General features: G+C 38.9%; 1 protein-coding gene across 3 annotated transcripts; it reads right to left on the reverse strand.

The window, feature by feature from the left end:
- Positions 1-303: 303 nt before the first annotated feature.
- LOC137179590 (ribosomal protein S6 kinase beta-2-like) lies at positions 304-17,395 on the reverse strand. Of its 3 annotated transcripts, none has more exons than XM_067584393.1 (16): positions 17,207-17,395; positions 15,521-15,575; positions 15,303-15,340; positions 15,079-15,193; positions 14,637-14,705; positions 14,362-14,509; positions 13,215-13,272; positions 12,988-13,088; positions 12,401-12,491; positions 11,989-12,079; positions 10,692-10,799; positions 8,898-8,960; positions 7,907-7,984; positions 5,483-5,590; positions 5,263-5,375; positions 304-4,500 (listed from the first exon to the last, which is right to left on the reverse strand). In XM_067584393.1, exons 2-16 carry the CDS (start codon positions 15,572-15,574, stop codon positions 4,323-4,325), a joined length of 1,413 nt encoding a protein of 470 aa, XP_067440494.1. In that variant the 5' UTR covers position 15,575; positions 17,207-17,395; the 3' UTR covers positions 304-4,322. The 3 variants fall into 3 exon arrangements, with proteins under 3 accessions (XP_067440494.1, XP_067440495.1, XP_067440496.1); XM_067584394.1 differs by having other exon boundaries at positions 17,195-17,395; XM_067584395.1 differs by lacking the exon at positions 17,207-17,395 and adding an exon at positions 17,025-17,136.
- Between the last annotated feature and the right edge of the window lie 263 nt (positions 17,396-17,658).

The following is a 17,658-nucleotide window of genomic DNA, read 5'->3' on the forward strand; positions in this document are numbered from 1 at the left end:
TGTGGAACACACTGAAAAGTTCTTTTATCTGGGGAATACATAATACTACAGAACTTGGCCTTTAATGAGCTTCTAATAAAAAATTAAATATGCTCTGCTGGTCATTTTTCCTTGCTTATTAAACACATAAGAAAGTGAACTACATTATTTTTATGTTCGTCAAGGGAAAAATATAAATATCATGATTTCTTATGAATCACCGTAATGAGTTAAGCTTTTGGACTTTACAACCAGTTCCACCTTAAAATTGAATTGAAATCAGAGAATAAAATTATTTTTTCAACACCAAATCACAATACACAATTCAGCGATCAATATTTTTATTCTCAACACTTCATCAGTTAGCAGAAGGAACATATGACACAAAAGAAAAATGCAGCAATGATCATAAACATTAGCTAAAGTCCACTCAATCATCTTTGAATCACATTTTTAGAATTTACATTTGTAAAATTCCTAGTAACTCAAGAGGTGTAGAATCCTTCCACAGCACTGTGTATACCACTTTTTAATTATTTATGTAAATAAATATACAAAACTCAACACAATTAACAGCTGTTCCTGCTGTCCAACTGCATATTTTATGAGACTGTAGCAAGTTGTTAGATTTCATTCAAAAAAAACACCCCTGGGTGCACTTATCTTGACATTATACCGTGATTTAAAACAGTACAACGTACTTTGTCACTGTATAGTTACAGTGTCATTACAGATATGAACTGCAGTGTTAAGAGTACAAACTGTTTGTTCACAGCCCAGCATCAAACATGTACACACGCTATATCCAGTACTAATGAAGGAAGATAGGAAGACATTCTGAGTCAGACCAGTTTCCTACCGCTATGAGCAGGAGAGACCTGCAAACAGGAGCAGAAAAATGGAAGTCTTCCTTTTGAGAAAAGGGGAAAAAAAGGCAACTCAATCTCAATATTATGGAGACCCAAAGTGTTCAGTTTTTATTTAAAAATGACCTTTTTCCAAAGTGTGCTTTCACATCAAACATTTTCAAACAACCCCAGTGACTGTTTCATTTCATTGTGCCACTTTTCACCACAAAGTATTTGTCTGTCACTCAAGACAAACTGGGCAAGGCCAGTCACGTGTTTGGCTACTGAGCTAGGGCTGTTGCTAATTATGCAAAATTCAAACATTTTTTCAAATGTGGGAAAAAATGTAATATTCGAACTGTAATAACCTGTTCGAATTCAAAATTTACAGTCCATAAGCGCAACAGATTGTCTGAAGTAGTTTGCCTTGTGATCCAGCAGAAGGGGCTTTAAAAACGGGGGACACCATTCAGGAGGTTGCTTTGGTGGAGAGATACAGGGTGCGATAGATACCCACAACTCTCAAAGCTGACTAGTTCATACCTGTGTACCAGGAACCTTTGTACACTCTGAACAGGTGTTCTCATCGGCAGGTAATATTGTAAATAAAAAGAGAGCCGCACTTGATCCAGATCAAGTTGATAGACGTCTGTTTCTGGCTAATATGCAATAGCAATGAAGTCGGGCTGTTCGGCTTGCCTGTGAGTTCTACATTTTACCTTGCTTGCTACATTTTTAGTTCAAAGCTATTGGACATTCGATTGCTGGAAGAATGATGTTAGGCTGGTGTTAAGTTAAAAAAAAAAAAAAAAAAGACAAATGAAAATATAGCTGTTGTCATTCATTGTTAAAGATGCAATGTGTAAGAATTGTCAAATTCATACTCCACACTCCAGGGGGCAGCATATCACCAGAAATATGGGGTGTCCTTTATGCTACGCTATGTTAGTGCCAAATCAATAGTGCATTATAAGTGCTCTGTTAGCTAGCTAGGTAACTAGGACTTTAACTATGTAGGATAGCAATATCAATTCAGTGCTAATATTGAGCTAATGTTAGCTTGAATAAATCTAACCTCGAAGAGGAAGTGCTACTATTTCTTACTCTCATGTTAGACTGAGGGCAGACTGGACGCTACAGTGACTCACTATCGCCTCTTGAGGTACAAAGTGGTATTAGGGTGGGCCAGGGCTAGCTGGTTAACATGCTAACTTCAGTAGATATCTCTGCTAACAGTAGATAGATGTCTTTGACATAATGTCAAACTATTATTTCTTCACATTCTGTTGGTAATTTTAGTTAATTTTTAAATGGGGAGGGTGGAAATTAGTTCAAAAAGTGAAAGCCCTAGAATGAACTGACTACCATTAAAAATGCATTGGATTATTTCAGTATTTAATTTTTATATTAAATATTGTGTCTGTATATATTCATATGATGTCGCGCTGTCTCCAAATGGCCAAAAAGTCCGAGTCAAATTAACACAGATGAACACTTTGAGTCTCCGTAAGTTGCAAAGGATAGTTTTCACCTGGTAAATACATTCTTTATTCTCCAGTAAAGATCCTGGTCGACATCACAAGGCATTGAAGAAAATTGGTGATTTATCCAACAGATGTAAGGAAATGTTGAGGATCTTAAGCAATCCTATTCATGAAAATGTCTTTTTTTTTTAAAATTGTACATACATCACTGGATTGGAAACAATAATTTAAAGATGTATTAATTATAGATTTGGCCAATAAATTAATATTTTGTTATCCTAAATTAATTTGTAACATTTGCACTTACAATCACTGCTCAAGATTATTTTGTCTCTGCTGCCTTGAAGAGCTGCCCGTGTTTTAGTGCCTTAAGACACATACAAGCTTCACTGTTTTTCTAACTGCAGTAATAGAAGATATAGTGACATGTGCCCTTATAGTCCATTTGCTTCTCAGCTTTTTGATGCAAAAAAAAAAAAAAAAAAAAATCAAAGAGCTTAAAACATTTTGGCATCAAAAGTACCTTATAACCTCTTTGTAATCCATCCAAGTGCTGAATTAAGTGTTTGATTGAGGTTGCTTGTGGTGATTTAACCCAGCATCACCCCTTACAGGTATGTCAGGCCATAACAAACACATCAAAATATCTAGAATTTGAAGATTTTATTTTTAAATACTATTTGACCTAGGTTTCATATGTAAAAATAGGTTTGTTCGGTAACCCAAAATACTCTTTATACAAGATTATACCTCTGTTTTCTTAGAGCACCTCTTTTTACAGCCTGTTCTGACTGTTTATTGTACTGACTGTACGGATGTCTATCCTTATGTGAACACGGGTCTTTTTTTATCTCTATACAGGCGCTAATTTGAGGAAGGATGATAAGAGGATGAAAACCTCCCGGTTATCCACATTAACACAGAGTATATCCCTCTTGTTAAGTGCACTCCACTCTAATGTGATTGGTCCGTTTGTACAACAAGAGGTTAGCATTTGTGAAAAACATTGGCAGTAGGCATGAAGATTCTCTGATAAAATAGCTCAGAGAATTGAGAAACCGATGATAGTTGCCATGTTTTCTAAGAAATGTTCACTACAGATCAAGTTTGGCATTCATGGATACATTATTTACATACATTATTTTTGTCTGATGTAGCATTTCATTCAGTAGATTCCTATATGATACAGTTCCACCCCAACATACAACTAATCTCACTACTTTCGGGTTGTGTAGCCACAAGTTACTTGTTAACCTCACATCTGAAGGTCAGTTTCACACTTCACCCGTGATGGAAAAGACTTCAATCAAGTGGACCTTCATCAGTTATCTTAATTAAAACGTCAGCCTATGATAGGCGACCTCTTTGCACAAACTCTGATGAACTAATTAAAAGCTGATGAACTAATTAAACCCCAGAAAACTCTATATCATAGCTTCAATTTTCTGTAATTATACTACCATGTACATACAAAATGAAACACTGTTACCAATCAATCAGTCACTTAGCTGACCTCGACTGCTCACGATAGAGTTAGGTAATTTGGTGAAGAAAAATCAATGGTTTATCAACTCTTCTGTTGTTCTCTTTCTAGTTCTATTTGAATAAAATATTTTCACTGTTTCCCATGTATTAGTGCCACAGTGGGACAGAACTGTAGTGACATAATGAAGTTGTAAATTAAAGCTTTATGCAGTCAAGTCTGTTTTATCATCTGTGATAGACAATAAGACTGAAGTTCTTTGAACTAGCTTGAGGAAAATAAAAGCATGGAAATTCCACGCTGCTCCAGTGATTAATCTACCTGTAGATAGTCACTATGACAAACAGTATGCTCCAAGTAGTACTGTATTCATTTTCAAAGATTTCAATTTCAAAAAAACGTTGGCTTTTCAGTGACTCCAAGTTAAACCACTTCAAATAAAATATGATACCAGCAAACTCAAAACACAGCTCCCTGCCTTGACCCTTGTTACCTATACTAGAGAAAATGTTAATCTGACCAAGGTCTTCATCTCCGGTGTCCCTTCTGCTTCTTGTTCCTGGCAGGGGTCCTGATAGGCTGACTAGCAGCTCCGTTCTCCAGCGGCACGGAAACTGGAGCTGTTGGTGGAGAGTTGGGAGAGAACAGGTCTGACTCTCCGTCGATGCTGGACTTGAAGGGTCCGGCTGGGGAAAATTTCAGAGGACTAAAAGATGAAAAAAAGGAGAAAAAGACAGGAGAAAAGAGGACAAAACATTACAGCACCCTACATTCATCCTGCAGCAAATGCAGAATTTCACACGATCATTAATACTAATGATTTTCACTCGCACACTGTGTGAGCACGTTATCACCCTACGTTATCATGGAATTGTTTTGAGTCATCGACTAGTGCATCAAATCCCAGAATCCTCCTTCTCCTCATTCTTCAAAGGACATCTACCATGAATGTATAAAGAGAACATCTACTTGAAAGGTACCGTTATAAGAGTAATGTAGCTGCTTTAAGGAACAGAGCAGTGTGTAATGTGTGTGTGTGAAGTGAGTGTATCGTTGAGCAAGTGGAGAGAGTGAGTGGCAGAAAAGTGACAGTGAATGTGAGCGGAGCAGAGGAAAAGGTTTGCAGTAAGTTGTCAATATGGCATTAATTGTACAGTACAGACTACAGTGTGTCAGTTAATAAATGCTGCAGATTCTCAAGACCAAGAAAAGTTGTTGTTTTCCCAACTTCTGGAAAAGTGAAGGGGGTTAGCCCCAAAGTTAGCAACAATGGGTTAGCCTAACCTGACCAGGCTCACTTAAGGTGAACTGACCTTTAAGGTGGACCAGTTATTTTCATTTTAGTGTCAATCTAAGCTGCAATTGCCCAACCCCAACCCCCCACCCCACCCGAACACACCACCAGAACTGAAACATAAATAAACTCACAGAATGTCGAGCTACCCAAGTGTGTGTGTGTGTGTGTTACCTGATGGGTGTGCGTGGGCTGCTGTTGTGTCGACGTACAGGCCGTGTTCTGGGTTCGAATGAGAAGCCTTCTTTCAGACTCTCTAGGACCGAAGGAGCCACGTAGGTGAAGCCCTGATGGGAATAATCAATATGGATGGATACCAATAACATAAACTGTGGTTTCTATAGCCTGACTATAAACTAGACTAAAAAAAGACTGATAAGGAACAGTATCTCACAGCGAAGGCAAGCTCTGCACTGTGACTGAGTGAGGTGTCATCTGGACTGTCCACTGGTGTTTGTCTGGTAAACCTGGTGTCAAACTGGCTCACGTCCTCGTCCGAGTGCTACGGAGAGACAGAGAGGGGAACACAGACACAACCATTCAGTTAGAGAGAAAAGAGTGAAGAAGAGAAAAAGAAAAATTTATAAAAAGGTATACAAAAAGGTATGAAGGTGCAAGCAAGGGTGTAGGTTTGATTTGGAGAGTGGTGGGGACATATATTTGGCATGGGGTTCAGGGGTCCTCCCCCAGAAAATTTAGGAGGTTTTCATTGCAAAATTAATACTTTGTTGAACACAATTAAACGTGAGAAATTATCAGTGCAATCACAGCGTTGTTACTTTTGAATACATAATTTAACTGGTGCTCTCTGCCTGGCCTGAGCTCCGTCGCTTTCTCTCTCTCTCTCTCGCAAATTCTTATGTGTTCACTCCTCTTTTCTTTCCCTGCCTGGCCTGGCCTTTCTCTCCTTCTTGTTCTGTCTCTCTCTGATGTCTGTATTAACAACAAAGCTAAATGAAAATGAATTGAACTTCTAATCTACTATACAAGTTATGAAAATGAAGGGAATGGGACAGAGTGCACAGTGAACTCTGCAGTCACACATTTCTCCACGTCAGTTATGCTAACCCATTGTTGCTAACTTTGGAGCTATCTCCCTTCACTTTTCCAGCACTTGGGGAAACAACTGACTTGACTTTTTAGCATTTATAAACTGTTACACTGAAGTCTGTACTATACAGTGACGGTGGATGCGAGCGTGGATGCTGCTCCGCTCGCATCCACCGTCACTTTCCTGTCGCTCACTCTTTCCCGCTCGATACGCCGACATGCCATATTCCTTAACAGAGTTACGCTATCAATAGTTTCCCAGGCAACGACATGGAGGTAGACTCACGTACCGGAACAGTGCTGCACAGACACTCCCAATGGATATTTGGCGTTTTTTTTGACATTAAAAAAATTTTTTTTTGGCCTAGCGGGAGTTCTTGTTGTTGTAATTATAGGAGAAACACTGATTCAGTAAACGCTCAGTGAACGTTGGGTACAGTTAGACCCAGCAGTCTCCATTAGGTTGGGTGAGTTCAAAGTTGTGAAAACAACGGGGGTGTATTCTAGCCACAACAGAAGACAATCACTACTCAACAATGTCACAAAAGTCTCTGCTGAGTTTGGATTGCTGAAAATGTCAAAGAGACCAAAGTTATGGTGATGAGCAAAAATGCAGTTCAAGCTGACATCTACATCGGAAACAACACGATGGAAATAAGTGTCCTCCCTTACATACCGTTGTGCAGAACTAAATGACAAACGAATGCAGCTAGGAAATAAGGTGAAGGACAGCAATGGCACACACAAGCACTACCAAGCTCTGGAACATATGGAAAGATAGATCTGTGAGCACTGGCACCAAGAAACGCCTCCTCAAGAGTCTTGTCTGGCCAGTAGCCTTCTGTGGCAGTGCAGACATGGACCCTTAAAGTAGCTGATGAAAAGAAGTTGACAGCATTTGAGATGTGGACGTATAGACAGATCCTCAGGATATCGTACATTGAAAGGAAATCCAATTATTTCATCCTAGAAAAGATTGGCACGAAACCATTACTTATTGAAACTATTATCCAAAGGAAACTTCACTATTTTGGACACATCTCAAGAACGGATGACACACTGGAACGTATTGTGCTTTAAGGCACAGTAGAAGGAAGCAGCTCATGAGACAGAAGACGACATCGAGAAGTGGACCAGCCTCACTGCCAGAGGTGCAAGAGGTTTGACTGCCAAAAGATTGCAGAGGAAGAAAGTGGTCAGCGAGGCTCTGGTACAGTACAGCATATGATGATGATGATGATGATGAACAATCAGTGTGTTTAATTTGATACTGAGACCATGATGTTATGATCACAGGAGGCAAAGGGCACTGTGCTGTTTCTGATTCATCCAAAATACACTCCAGCAATAATATCGCTGCATGTAAAGGAGGCAGGAACAAAGCAAACAAACACCAATAGAAACTCTATTTCTCATCCAATGGGAACATGAGGGAGTTACCCCTATGTAGAGCTGATGGAAATTATATTTGATATAAACACAATTAATATCAAGTTAGTGGCTGGGACAATTTAAGTCATTAGAAAAGTGGTAGGGATATATCCCCATAGTCCCTACTATAAATTATGTCCATCAGCACAAGTAAGACAGTAAGAGGACATAGACAGTGAGCGTTTAGTAATGAAAGAAAGAGAGCAAAAAATCATCAGCCTTTTCATAGTGCATGATGTCGTTTGCTGAATTAACTACACCAGAATACCAAGCATATAATTTACTTAACGAGCTACTCGCTGACACAACAGGAAGAAAATGACAACTGATGACTTACCAGCTGTGGTTTGTATGGTGGCTCCACACTCTTGTTCAGCAGGTCATCCCAGCTGATATGTTTGAAGAATGGATGTTTCTGCAGAGGAACAAAAGAGATGCTAATTCATACAGAATATTGTCTCTGGTCCCTTTCCAGCTGTCCCTTTCCCTATTTTACCATTGATTAGACTGACTAACCCTGCTCTCCTTTTATACATTTTTACCATAATACATATTTAAAAGGCTTCTTTTTGACAAATTGAGTGTCCTCTTCTCCCTGGCACTTGGCTATTTTGTTATTTCTGTATTTTTTAAATAAATAATATAAACTTTAAAAATAATGAAATTGAGTTGTTTTCCTCACAGAAATGAGTTAAATGTTGAGTCATATATCAAAAAAGAAAAAAATTCTTACACCCCTTAAAATCAAGAGGGCGTCCTGACCCCTGCGTAGCTTTGCTGAACCCTAATGGGGGTTGGGACCCCAGGTTGAAAACCACTGCTCTAGAACACATCTTCTGTATATCTCTGCCTTTACGCTTGTATTTTTATGTATTTTGGTTCACCCAGTTATAATGCAGATAGCCAGGATGCCATGTAAACACAAGGTGGAAAGAGGATATTTAGTGTGTGCAGTATGCTTTAAGTAAAATGGCTTTATTTGGCCCAGTATAAACTGTGGTCTAGTGATGTGTCTGTATCAACTGCTAGCAGAAGGTACGTCACATTGCTTGCATTTTAATTCTAGGGGACAGTAGTTGTTGTTGTTGTGTGCACTAACCACCAGCAGGTGACAACTGCAAGCAAGGTGAAGTAAATACTAGGTTTGTCTATACAGGAGGCGTTTCAGCTGTGTTTTTCAGTTCTGTCTCATACATGTCTGACAGAGCAGATTTGCTTTGCTTAGTTTGGGTTTTTTTTTGTTATTTGACAGCTGAAAGTAGCAGAAGGATAGGAAACAGAGGTAGAGAAAGAATGGAGGCTACCAGACCATTATTATAGTTAGTTACCTGAATATCAGCACAGTCTGCTTTGCTAGAGCCAAGTCTTTGGGATGGATTCTTCTTCAACAGCTGGAAAACAAGTAAAAAAGAGAGAGCGGTGCATTTATTTTTGATAATTGTGTTTACAAATAGGTTTGTGCTCAAATTTTATATAATAGTCTGAGACTTTCCCATTCACTTGAAAGGGAAAGTGGTGCGCCAACACCACCTACTATGACCTCAATAATAAACATAAAGTTGAATTATCACTTTCTGACATTGTCAACAAAAACTGAAAGTGTATAAGCTTCATAAAAGTAGAATTTATAGCAGAGCTGTTGTACTGAATTGCACAGGTGTTCCTGACTGGACCAAAGTGATTTGGACTGACTGAGCAAAATACTGGCTGAAGCCCAGTGCCTACATCTTTAGAAGATTTACCCAAATTTTACAGTATGCATTGCTTTTAAGAGGACTACTCTGTGCAGTTAGAGGGGTAACGTTGTTTGCATGACAGGGCACCTTTCCAGAAGAAAGACAGGGGAACACATACTAAAACAAAAAGCTGGCAAGGCCTCATTTTACTTTCATGGCTTAAACAATCAGCATAATCTAATGTGCTCTATTCAATAACATCATATATTACACTTGGCTTTAATGTGCTTACTGCATGTGTTATCAAATTTCATTAGTCAATCTAGAATTAATTTATTTTAGATAACAACATGCACCCACTTTGCAATATCAAAGAGGATCATGTTCCTTGGAGTTCACAAGCAATTTAAACCAACATATTAAACACTGCCTGAGTGGTTTAATCAAAGTCAGAAGCCTCACAGACAATTAGAAATGATACATCAATGCAAATTGATCAAATGCATTTATTCTTTCAAGAATGCTGCCAATTTGTTAATTTCTAGGGCTGCCCCCTAATGGTCGACCAAGCCTACAGTTGATGAGAAGAGTCTTAGTCGACCAAGTTTCCATTGGTTAGTTAGTCGCAGGAAAAGAAAAAAAAAACAACCTTAAACCCCATTCGGGAGATGTGCCTTTTTTTTGACAAGACTAGGTTAAAACCTAGTATGTCTGGAATGTGTATGAAACGCTAGAGGGCTTTTGATTTTTGATTTTAACGACAGATACAGGAAGTGGCAATACGCGGCGACATGGCCGAGGCAAGTGATGAATTTACACCATCGGCCAAACTTCATGACTCAGTCAGTTATTCAAGCAGTCACTCAGTCAGTCAACGACAGACATTTGCGTTTATAAGGCTGGTCCCTGCAGTCCAGCCAAAAAGTGACTAGACTGTAGGGCAGGAAATCATCCAAAGGTCTCCTTGATGGTTGTTCCGACATATTCAGAATCATGACCACTTTTGCCATTAGCACCGTCATTAAGAAGTGGCTTACTTCATGTGTGCACTTGTAAAATTTATATTCTAAAGGCTCAATATTACAGTTTTGTATTTCTCTGTAATGTAGTAGTGTTAACAATGTTACTTATAACATTCTTTCTCAGCCCTGGAACTCAAACTATTTTCTGATCCCCTAAAAAATATATATTTAAATAATTAAATTAATATAATAAATGTGCTATGACTAGTCAGCTAATGGTTTGAACTAACGACTACTAGTCAACTAGGAAAACCTTTGAGCAGCCCTAGTTGGCTTAAACATATTACACTGAAAAATGTGTGCATCATTGACTCAGGCCTTTTTATTTCAGAAGAATGAAAAGGCCCCAGGAGAGCAAAAAATGGTCCAAATCTACATTTGGGCATCTTCTGTGTGTGTGTGTGTGTGTGTGTGTGTTACAGACCTTCTTGATGAGGTCCCTGGCATCGATGGTCAGGTATGGGGGCAGGTTGAGTTTACATTTCAAGATCTTATCAATGGTCTTCTTTCTGTTTTCAGCTGTGAATGGAGGCTGGTGGGGGATCACAGGAGGGAGTCAGTGGTTATTACAGGAGCTCAAAATTTCTGCTTTCACTCTATTCTGTGAATCCAGATTAAAATCCACCACAGTAGGGATGAACAGTATCACCAATAAGCTATTTTGGGTGGTAATGCATGTAGTAATATCACTCACTTATGGTAAATTAAATGGTAAAATTTACCCATGACAGTATAACACTGATACTGTTGTTGTTATGTGAGTTAGACAGTTATCAGTTTAATCAGTTAACTTTTATTTAAGTAGTCAAAGAAATCTCTCTGAACTTCCTTCTTTCTGCTTTCTTACAGTTTGACCCATTCGCTCAATAAAAGACTTGCAAAAAGGGCATTCTGAAGCATGTGTTGTATTTTCAGTTCACTGATACAGTAATTCATATCTTTAAAAAAGGTGTTGCACAATCCAGGCAGTAGCTGACATGAGACGACTTTGCTAGGATGAGAGAGATGTTAACAATGCATTGCCATGCATTCTGTTGATATAATAATGTGCAGTTGTTCAGTAAACAGCTGAAGTTGAAATGTAAGGTTTCTGTCATTTTTGGGGTAACTTACAGGCAAATCCTCACAGGCCAGGCACTCTCTGCATCACTTTTTTCTCCCTCAATAAAATACCTAGGCTACACTATTCAGCCTGCGTATTGGTAAAGTAAGGCAATAAGAAATGACTCAAGGGCTCCAAAGGAGTTGTGAAAAACAAATCAAAAATTCAAGAAGGGAGGCACAACATTGCCCAGGTTGTTCTCAGTAACAGAGCTGGTTGGTCTTTAAAAGCTTTTCTTTGACTTGCAGGTCGGTCTTCTTTCCAACCCTCATCTACTGTAACACATTGTGGATACAGACCTGACAAATGAGAACACTGATACAAGCTGCAGAGATGAGATTCTAACCAGGGGCGATGCTCTCACTCTGAGTGACAGAGTGAGAGCTCAGGCAGCTGCTCTTTCACTATAAGAGGAGTGAGTTGGAGTGAAGTGGGCACCTGGTAAGACTGCCTTACTTTAGAGGTGCTCTAACCATGGCTGACTGAGAGGAGACAGAGCAGACAAACCTCCCAGCTGGAGCACGTGGTTATCCCCCAAACATCAGGCCATCACCATGTCCTGACATAGTTTTCCTCATGATGCAATTATTAACTATTCTCTCACATAACTCTAGCTTACCGATCCGGTCATCATGTCGTACATCAGGGCCCCCAGGCTCCACCAGTCTACTGCTCTGTTGTGACCCAACCTGGTCAAGATCTCTGGAGCCCTGTAAGAGAGAAAGAGAGAGAGAGACTAAAAAAAAAGAAATTGAAAAGTGAAGTGAAAAGTGTGGACAAATGGCTGTTAATATTTATGATGGTTAAAAAAATATATATATATACTGTATCTCAGAATATCAAGTGCATTTGTTTGGTAATTGTATTTGCACATTTACGAAGTACACAAAGTTCTAAGTTTGTACATGATGTTACAACTAGCAGCTAGCATCCAGTTTTACATGTGGATGTTAAAGGAGTTAAAAATCAAGAAAGTGTGGAAGTGAACTATAGATGTGTGTGTATGTGAGAGCGAGTGCAGTGTTACCCACATGTATTCTATGGTGCCACAGAAGGTGTGTGTGACGGTTCCATCATGAATGGATTCCTTACAGAGGCCGAAGTCAGTTAGCTTGATGTGTCCTTTAAATAGAAAGAAGCTTTTGAATGATCATTATTCCTGATTCATCGGTAAGGCTGCATTTACTGCATATTACAACTGAGATGAACTATTCAAGTGGTATATGTATGATGTTGGTATCACAGAAGTCTAATGTTTAACTTCTAACCATGTCAATTTAATAAATCCTATAGAATATTTACATCCTAAAGCTTAGATGACCTCACATATCTTTAGAATGTAAAGTGCTGGTGATTAAGAGAGGTAAGGCATATTTATTAATTTAAGAGCTATATTATAATAAAATATTTTTAAAAAACCATGGGAACCCTGACACCTTTAGATAGAGAAAGTACATCTTCAATAATCTTTAACGCAAGACACACATTAACAGTCATTTTGTGCTTTTTGACATTAAATATACTTACTTTAAGCTTATATATCAATATTTTAATGCAAATATCCTACTTTGCTAATATTTATTTGCATATGTTTCCAGACAAACACATGGTGCGGTACCTTGGTGATTGAGCATGATGTTTTCAGGTTTGAGGTCTCGGTAAATGATCCCGTTAGAATGGAGGTGACCTAGAGCCAGTGTGATCTCTCCTAAATAAAAACTACACACAAAGACCATTACCTAAATTAAATATTTCAAATGAAACCATCATTACCATGATAAAGCTCTGCAAACCGGAAGTTGCTGCATATGCGTAAACATTTAGCTGAGGAGAGGAAATCTTTACCAAGCAGTGTCCTCCATGAAGATGCCTTCCTTCTCCAGCTGCATGAACAGCTCCCCTCCTGCAGACAAACAGTACAGTGAGGTTAGTGGTAGTAGGGATTCTTCCTCCCACCCATTCCTTCATCTCTCCATTTTCTTTTCTTATTTCGATCCCTTCTATCCCCTCAAACAACCATATTGCCATAGATGCTAAGAATTAAAGGACGACTTCACAGATTTTCAAGTTGATTCCTGTGGATCTAATGTGGGTAGAATTATATATGAATGACATTTCACTTTTTTCTGTCTTCCCTGTATCTGTATCCTGATCTACCTTAAACTCCTCATTTTTTGTATTGGTGCCTTCAAGGACTGTCAGAGGGGGGGGGTCTCCCAAAACACTCCGTCCGCCATGTTGTTTTGTGTTGTTTTCAGACAAAACAGAGTATAGAGGAGGAAGCAGAACTATGCCGGCGCCAGGTGAGTGTTGTCAAAAAGACTGGAGACAGAACTGAAAACTATGTGCTGCAAGTAACTTCACAGTGCTTTGGTAATCCTGACTTTGTTTTATAAACCGAATATTATACTGACTTTGCCGACTCTGAATACAGAACAGCACAACAGCGAGTGTGTGTTACCTGTAGCTTATGCAGCTGCATTCAGCATGAGCATAATCAGGCTCGTAACAATAAAAGAAACAGCGTTTGGTTACAGTCTTTCACCCCTTCGTCCACGATTGTTTCCCAAACCAAGCTGAAATGGAGACTGCAGACTCAGAGGTTTTTTGAATGTCCACTGGCACCGATGTATCCACCGATGCAGCATTCTGGCTTGTGTGCAGCTCTTGGTAAGTTTGCAATGGTCCACATAACCACCTCCAGTGTGTTTGTTTTATGATCCTCATGTGCAAAACTGGACTGAAGAAATGATTTCCCCCTTATGAGCGATAGGGGAACTACAGCCTTTTTCTCAGTTTTGTCTAGTCATAGGGCATCAATTTAAAAAATAATTGCCTATTTCTACTACATAGGTGACCTAGTTTTAAGAAATCAACGTATTTACAGGGGAGAAGTTCCTCTTTAAGGGGTCTGATCAGGTGAGTGTATCCTCCATCCTGTGTTTTCATCTTCCTCCACCCACCAGTCCATCCCTCAGTGCCTCTATCTTACCGCTCAGACACTCCAGTATGAGGTAGAGTTTTCCCCCAGTCTGGAAGGCGTACAGGAGATCCACGATGAACGGGTGTCTCACCGTCTCCAGGATCTCACGCTCTGCTCGCGTATGGGCCGTGTCTTTGGCATTACACACAATCTTAGCCTTGGGACAAACAAGAAAGAGAAAGGGAAAGGAGGGAAAAACAAAATTGAGGAAGGAGGACAAATGGATGAAATACACTCAATATCTTACAATTTGTGTCTAAGGGGAAGCTGTTAGGCTTAAGTACCTTTTTCAGGACCTTCATGGCAAATATTTTCCCCATCTGGGCACCTTGAACCTTCCTCACCTGGAAAACCTGGAAAAAAAACATTTTGTTTTGATATGAATAACATAAAAAAGAAGTGTGTATTGAACTAAGCTAGGACCTAACAATGTTTAAAGAGATAGTTATATCTGGTGCTGAAACAATTAATAACAATAGATCATTTCAGTATTTTTATTTATCTTATTTTTATTATTTTCTGATATTTTATAGACCTAACAATTAATAAAAACAATCAACAAAATAAGTTGTAGTTTTATTTTGTTATAATTGCTTGTCTGAATAGTTACTTTTCTAATTATTATTAACAAAAAGAAGATTCAAAAGTCTAAAAGTAGACAGATTTCAAGGGGCAAGTCATGGTTGTGGTTGTCAAATATGCACACGTATACACAAGCATGCACACCTTCCCATACGCTCCTTTTCCCAGCACAGTGAGAAGCTCAAAGCAATCAGGTCCAACTCTCTCACTATCTCTGTTGACGCTCTCACTGGTCAGCTCCACTTCCTCTGTCTGAACACTGGGATAGAGAATAAGTGTGACACAGAAAAGCAGCAGGATAAGTATAAATTTGCATTTTGCACTATTTCAGTGTATATTGTTAAGATTTGACAGTGAACTGGACTCACTTCTCTGGCTCTGTCACAGTGAAGTCACAGACATCATCCTGCAGATGGGGAACCACAAGCCACAGGGGTTAAACAAAATAATGATAAGAAGCATCATTATCATCATCATTACAATTACTAAAGACAAGCTGTTTAAATGACACCTTATCTTACAAACCAAAGAAACCATAAATAAATGAGGCTAATGTGGTGTATTTCTGATATAAAAGTGATCAGACCTCTGTATCACTGATGTCCTCTGTCTCCAAGTCTATGTCGAACACTCCTGCCATCCTGAAACAGAGACAGCACAGTCAAACACTTTGTTGTGTTTCATTTGACCAGAGGCTCATTAATACTTTCACTTCAGTGAGGAATGTAGTGTCGCTCTACAACTATGAAACACGCTCAATCTTGAGTAACAGTAACCTAACAGAACTGTTCAATACTTACAGTAATAACAGAAATTAGACATTACAGGAACATTGCATAAGTTTATAGTCAGTCTAGAATCTGAATAGTACCCCAGAAGTAAACAGTATCAGTAAAATCAGTAATTTTATCTCATATAGCCAGAGTTTTGTTGTAATAGTTAATATGTGTAACTGAATGCGCTGTACAGACAAAGAGGGATCATAGGGATCATTCATCCTTATACACTTAAAGGACAGATTCACAATTTTTCAAGTTAAAACAACAGTCAGGTGTCCATATGAACAGTGAAAGAGGTTTTCCTCAGTGATCATTCCTCCTGTTCATACTGGCTATTAGAAGATCCCCTTCAAATGTGTTTTCAATGTATGTAATGGAGGCCAAAATCCACAGTGTGTCCACACAGTCATTTTATGCAAAAATGCATTTAAAAGTTTACATGAAGCTTATATGAGGCTATCTGCCACATTTACAGTCTTTTTAGCATCAAATTCCCTCTTTGTGTTTCCTCAGACAGTGTTTCCCCGTTGAGCTGCGGTGGAAGTATAGTAACAAAAAGAGGGACTTACTAAAAAGACTGTAATGTTAGAAGATATCTACTTGATTTGACTCATTTGACTGGCTGAATCTTCATATTAGCTTCAGATAAACATTTAAATACATTTTTATACAGAAGGAGGACTGTGGATTTTGTCCCCCATCATTTACATTGTAAGTTCTTTATGAAGGGATCTTCTAACAGTCAGTATGAACAGGAGGAATGATTACAGCAAGAAAAGCCTGTTTCAATGTTTATATGTACTCCTTACTGTTGTTTTAAGACAGACTTGAAAAATTGTGAACCCATCCTTTAACAGCTGCTGATCTTTCTTGAGGATCAAATGAAAGTTGGTGTGTCTATAACTGATTTTGTTAAACTTCATCAAGGCCCTGCTGAAGTCTCCGGATCCCAGTTTGAGATCAAGTGAACTAACGTTACTGCAAATGGTCAACGTCCAGTCACCCAGGCAATGCTGAGAGATTAAACACAACACACCAAACCTAGCTACTATAGCTGACAGATTGTTGGTAAAAACAGTGTTTAGTAAACGTGTGGGAGCATCTCAACTCAAAATACTTTGGCCTACCCAAAACCTAACGTTAGTCGAGCCTCCACCAAGCAGTTATCGTGGCCAAACACGGCAGTGCTACAATGCTTAAAGAGAGCTAGCTTAACTTCTCACGCTAGCACGCTATGCTAATAACACCCAAAACAACAAGCGCACATGTGAACATGACAGCATTTGTTGTGGTTTCACTGAGCTGACTTACGTCCACAGATGGTCTGTAAGCTTAATAGCGTGCTACTTTTTTTTGGGAGAATTTCACACTGGTTACAACTGGCTGACAGTTCTAAATGTTCGCCATCATCACGTTGGCCGCCGGTTTGACAGGTAACGTTAGCGCGCTAATAAACATGCTAACGCTAGTTAGAATTTCACCTGATCACGCACCTTCATCCAATGGTTACTCCTTTTCACAGTTGACAGTCCGGTAGATTGAAAAGCAAGGCAGTGTTTTATACATAGATAGCAGTGGCTGCCATTATTCTTGTTACACTTTACACAGCTAAGTTACCAGACGGAGCCATGCTGCCTGCTGTTGATATCTCTGCCTGGACCTTTAACCTGTTACGTCATCACTCAAGGAGTCAATCTTCCTTTGAGTTATTTACTTAGTTACTCAGGTCTCTTATCTCTATTGCTTTTTTGATTTGTTTTTTCTTCATTTTTTTATCCTGTACCTTTATGTTGTTCTTTGTCCTTTGCAGATTTGTCAAACTTTGTGTTTATGTATTATTTGTTTGTTGTTGTGTATTTCAATATTTGGCCAATTAAGTTGGAGAAAAAGAAAAAAATAACTACAGCTTCCATTGTTTTCATCTTCCTACTGATTATTATGTGAT

The sequence above is a fragment of the Thunnus thynnus genome, chromosome 3, assembly GCF_963924715.1.
Source record: "Thunnus thynnus chromosome 3, fThuThy2.1, whole genome shotgun sequence".
NCBI lineage: Eukaryota > Metazoa > Chordata > Actinopteri > Scombriformes > Scombridae > Thunnus > Thunnus thynnus.

Excerpts from the sequence above, each read along its gene's own strand:
- LOC137179590 (XM_067584393.1), bottom strand. The coding sequence starts at position 15,574 with ATGGCAGGAGTGTTCGACATAGACTTGGAGACAGAGGACATCAGTGAT. Across the intron at positions 14,510-14,636 it reads CCATGAAGGTCCTGAAAAAG|GCTAAGATTGTGTGTAATGC; the intron begins GTACTTAAGCCT and ends GTTTGTCCCAAG. Across the intron at positions 4,501-5,262 it reads AGCCCACGCACACCCATCAG|TCCTCTGAAATTTTCCCCAG; the intron begins GTAACACACACA and ends TTCATCTTTTAG.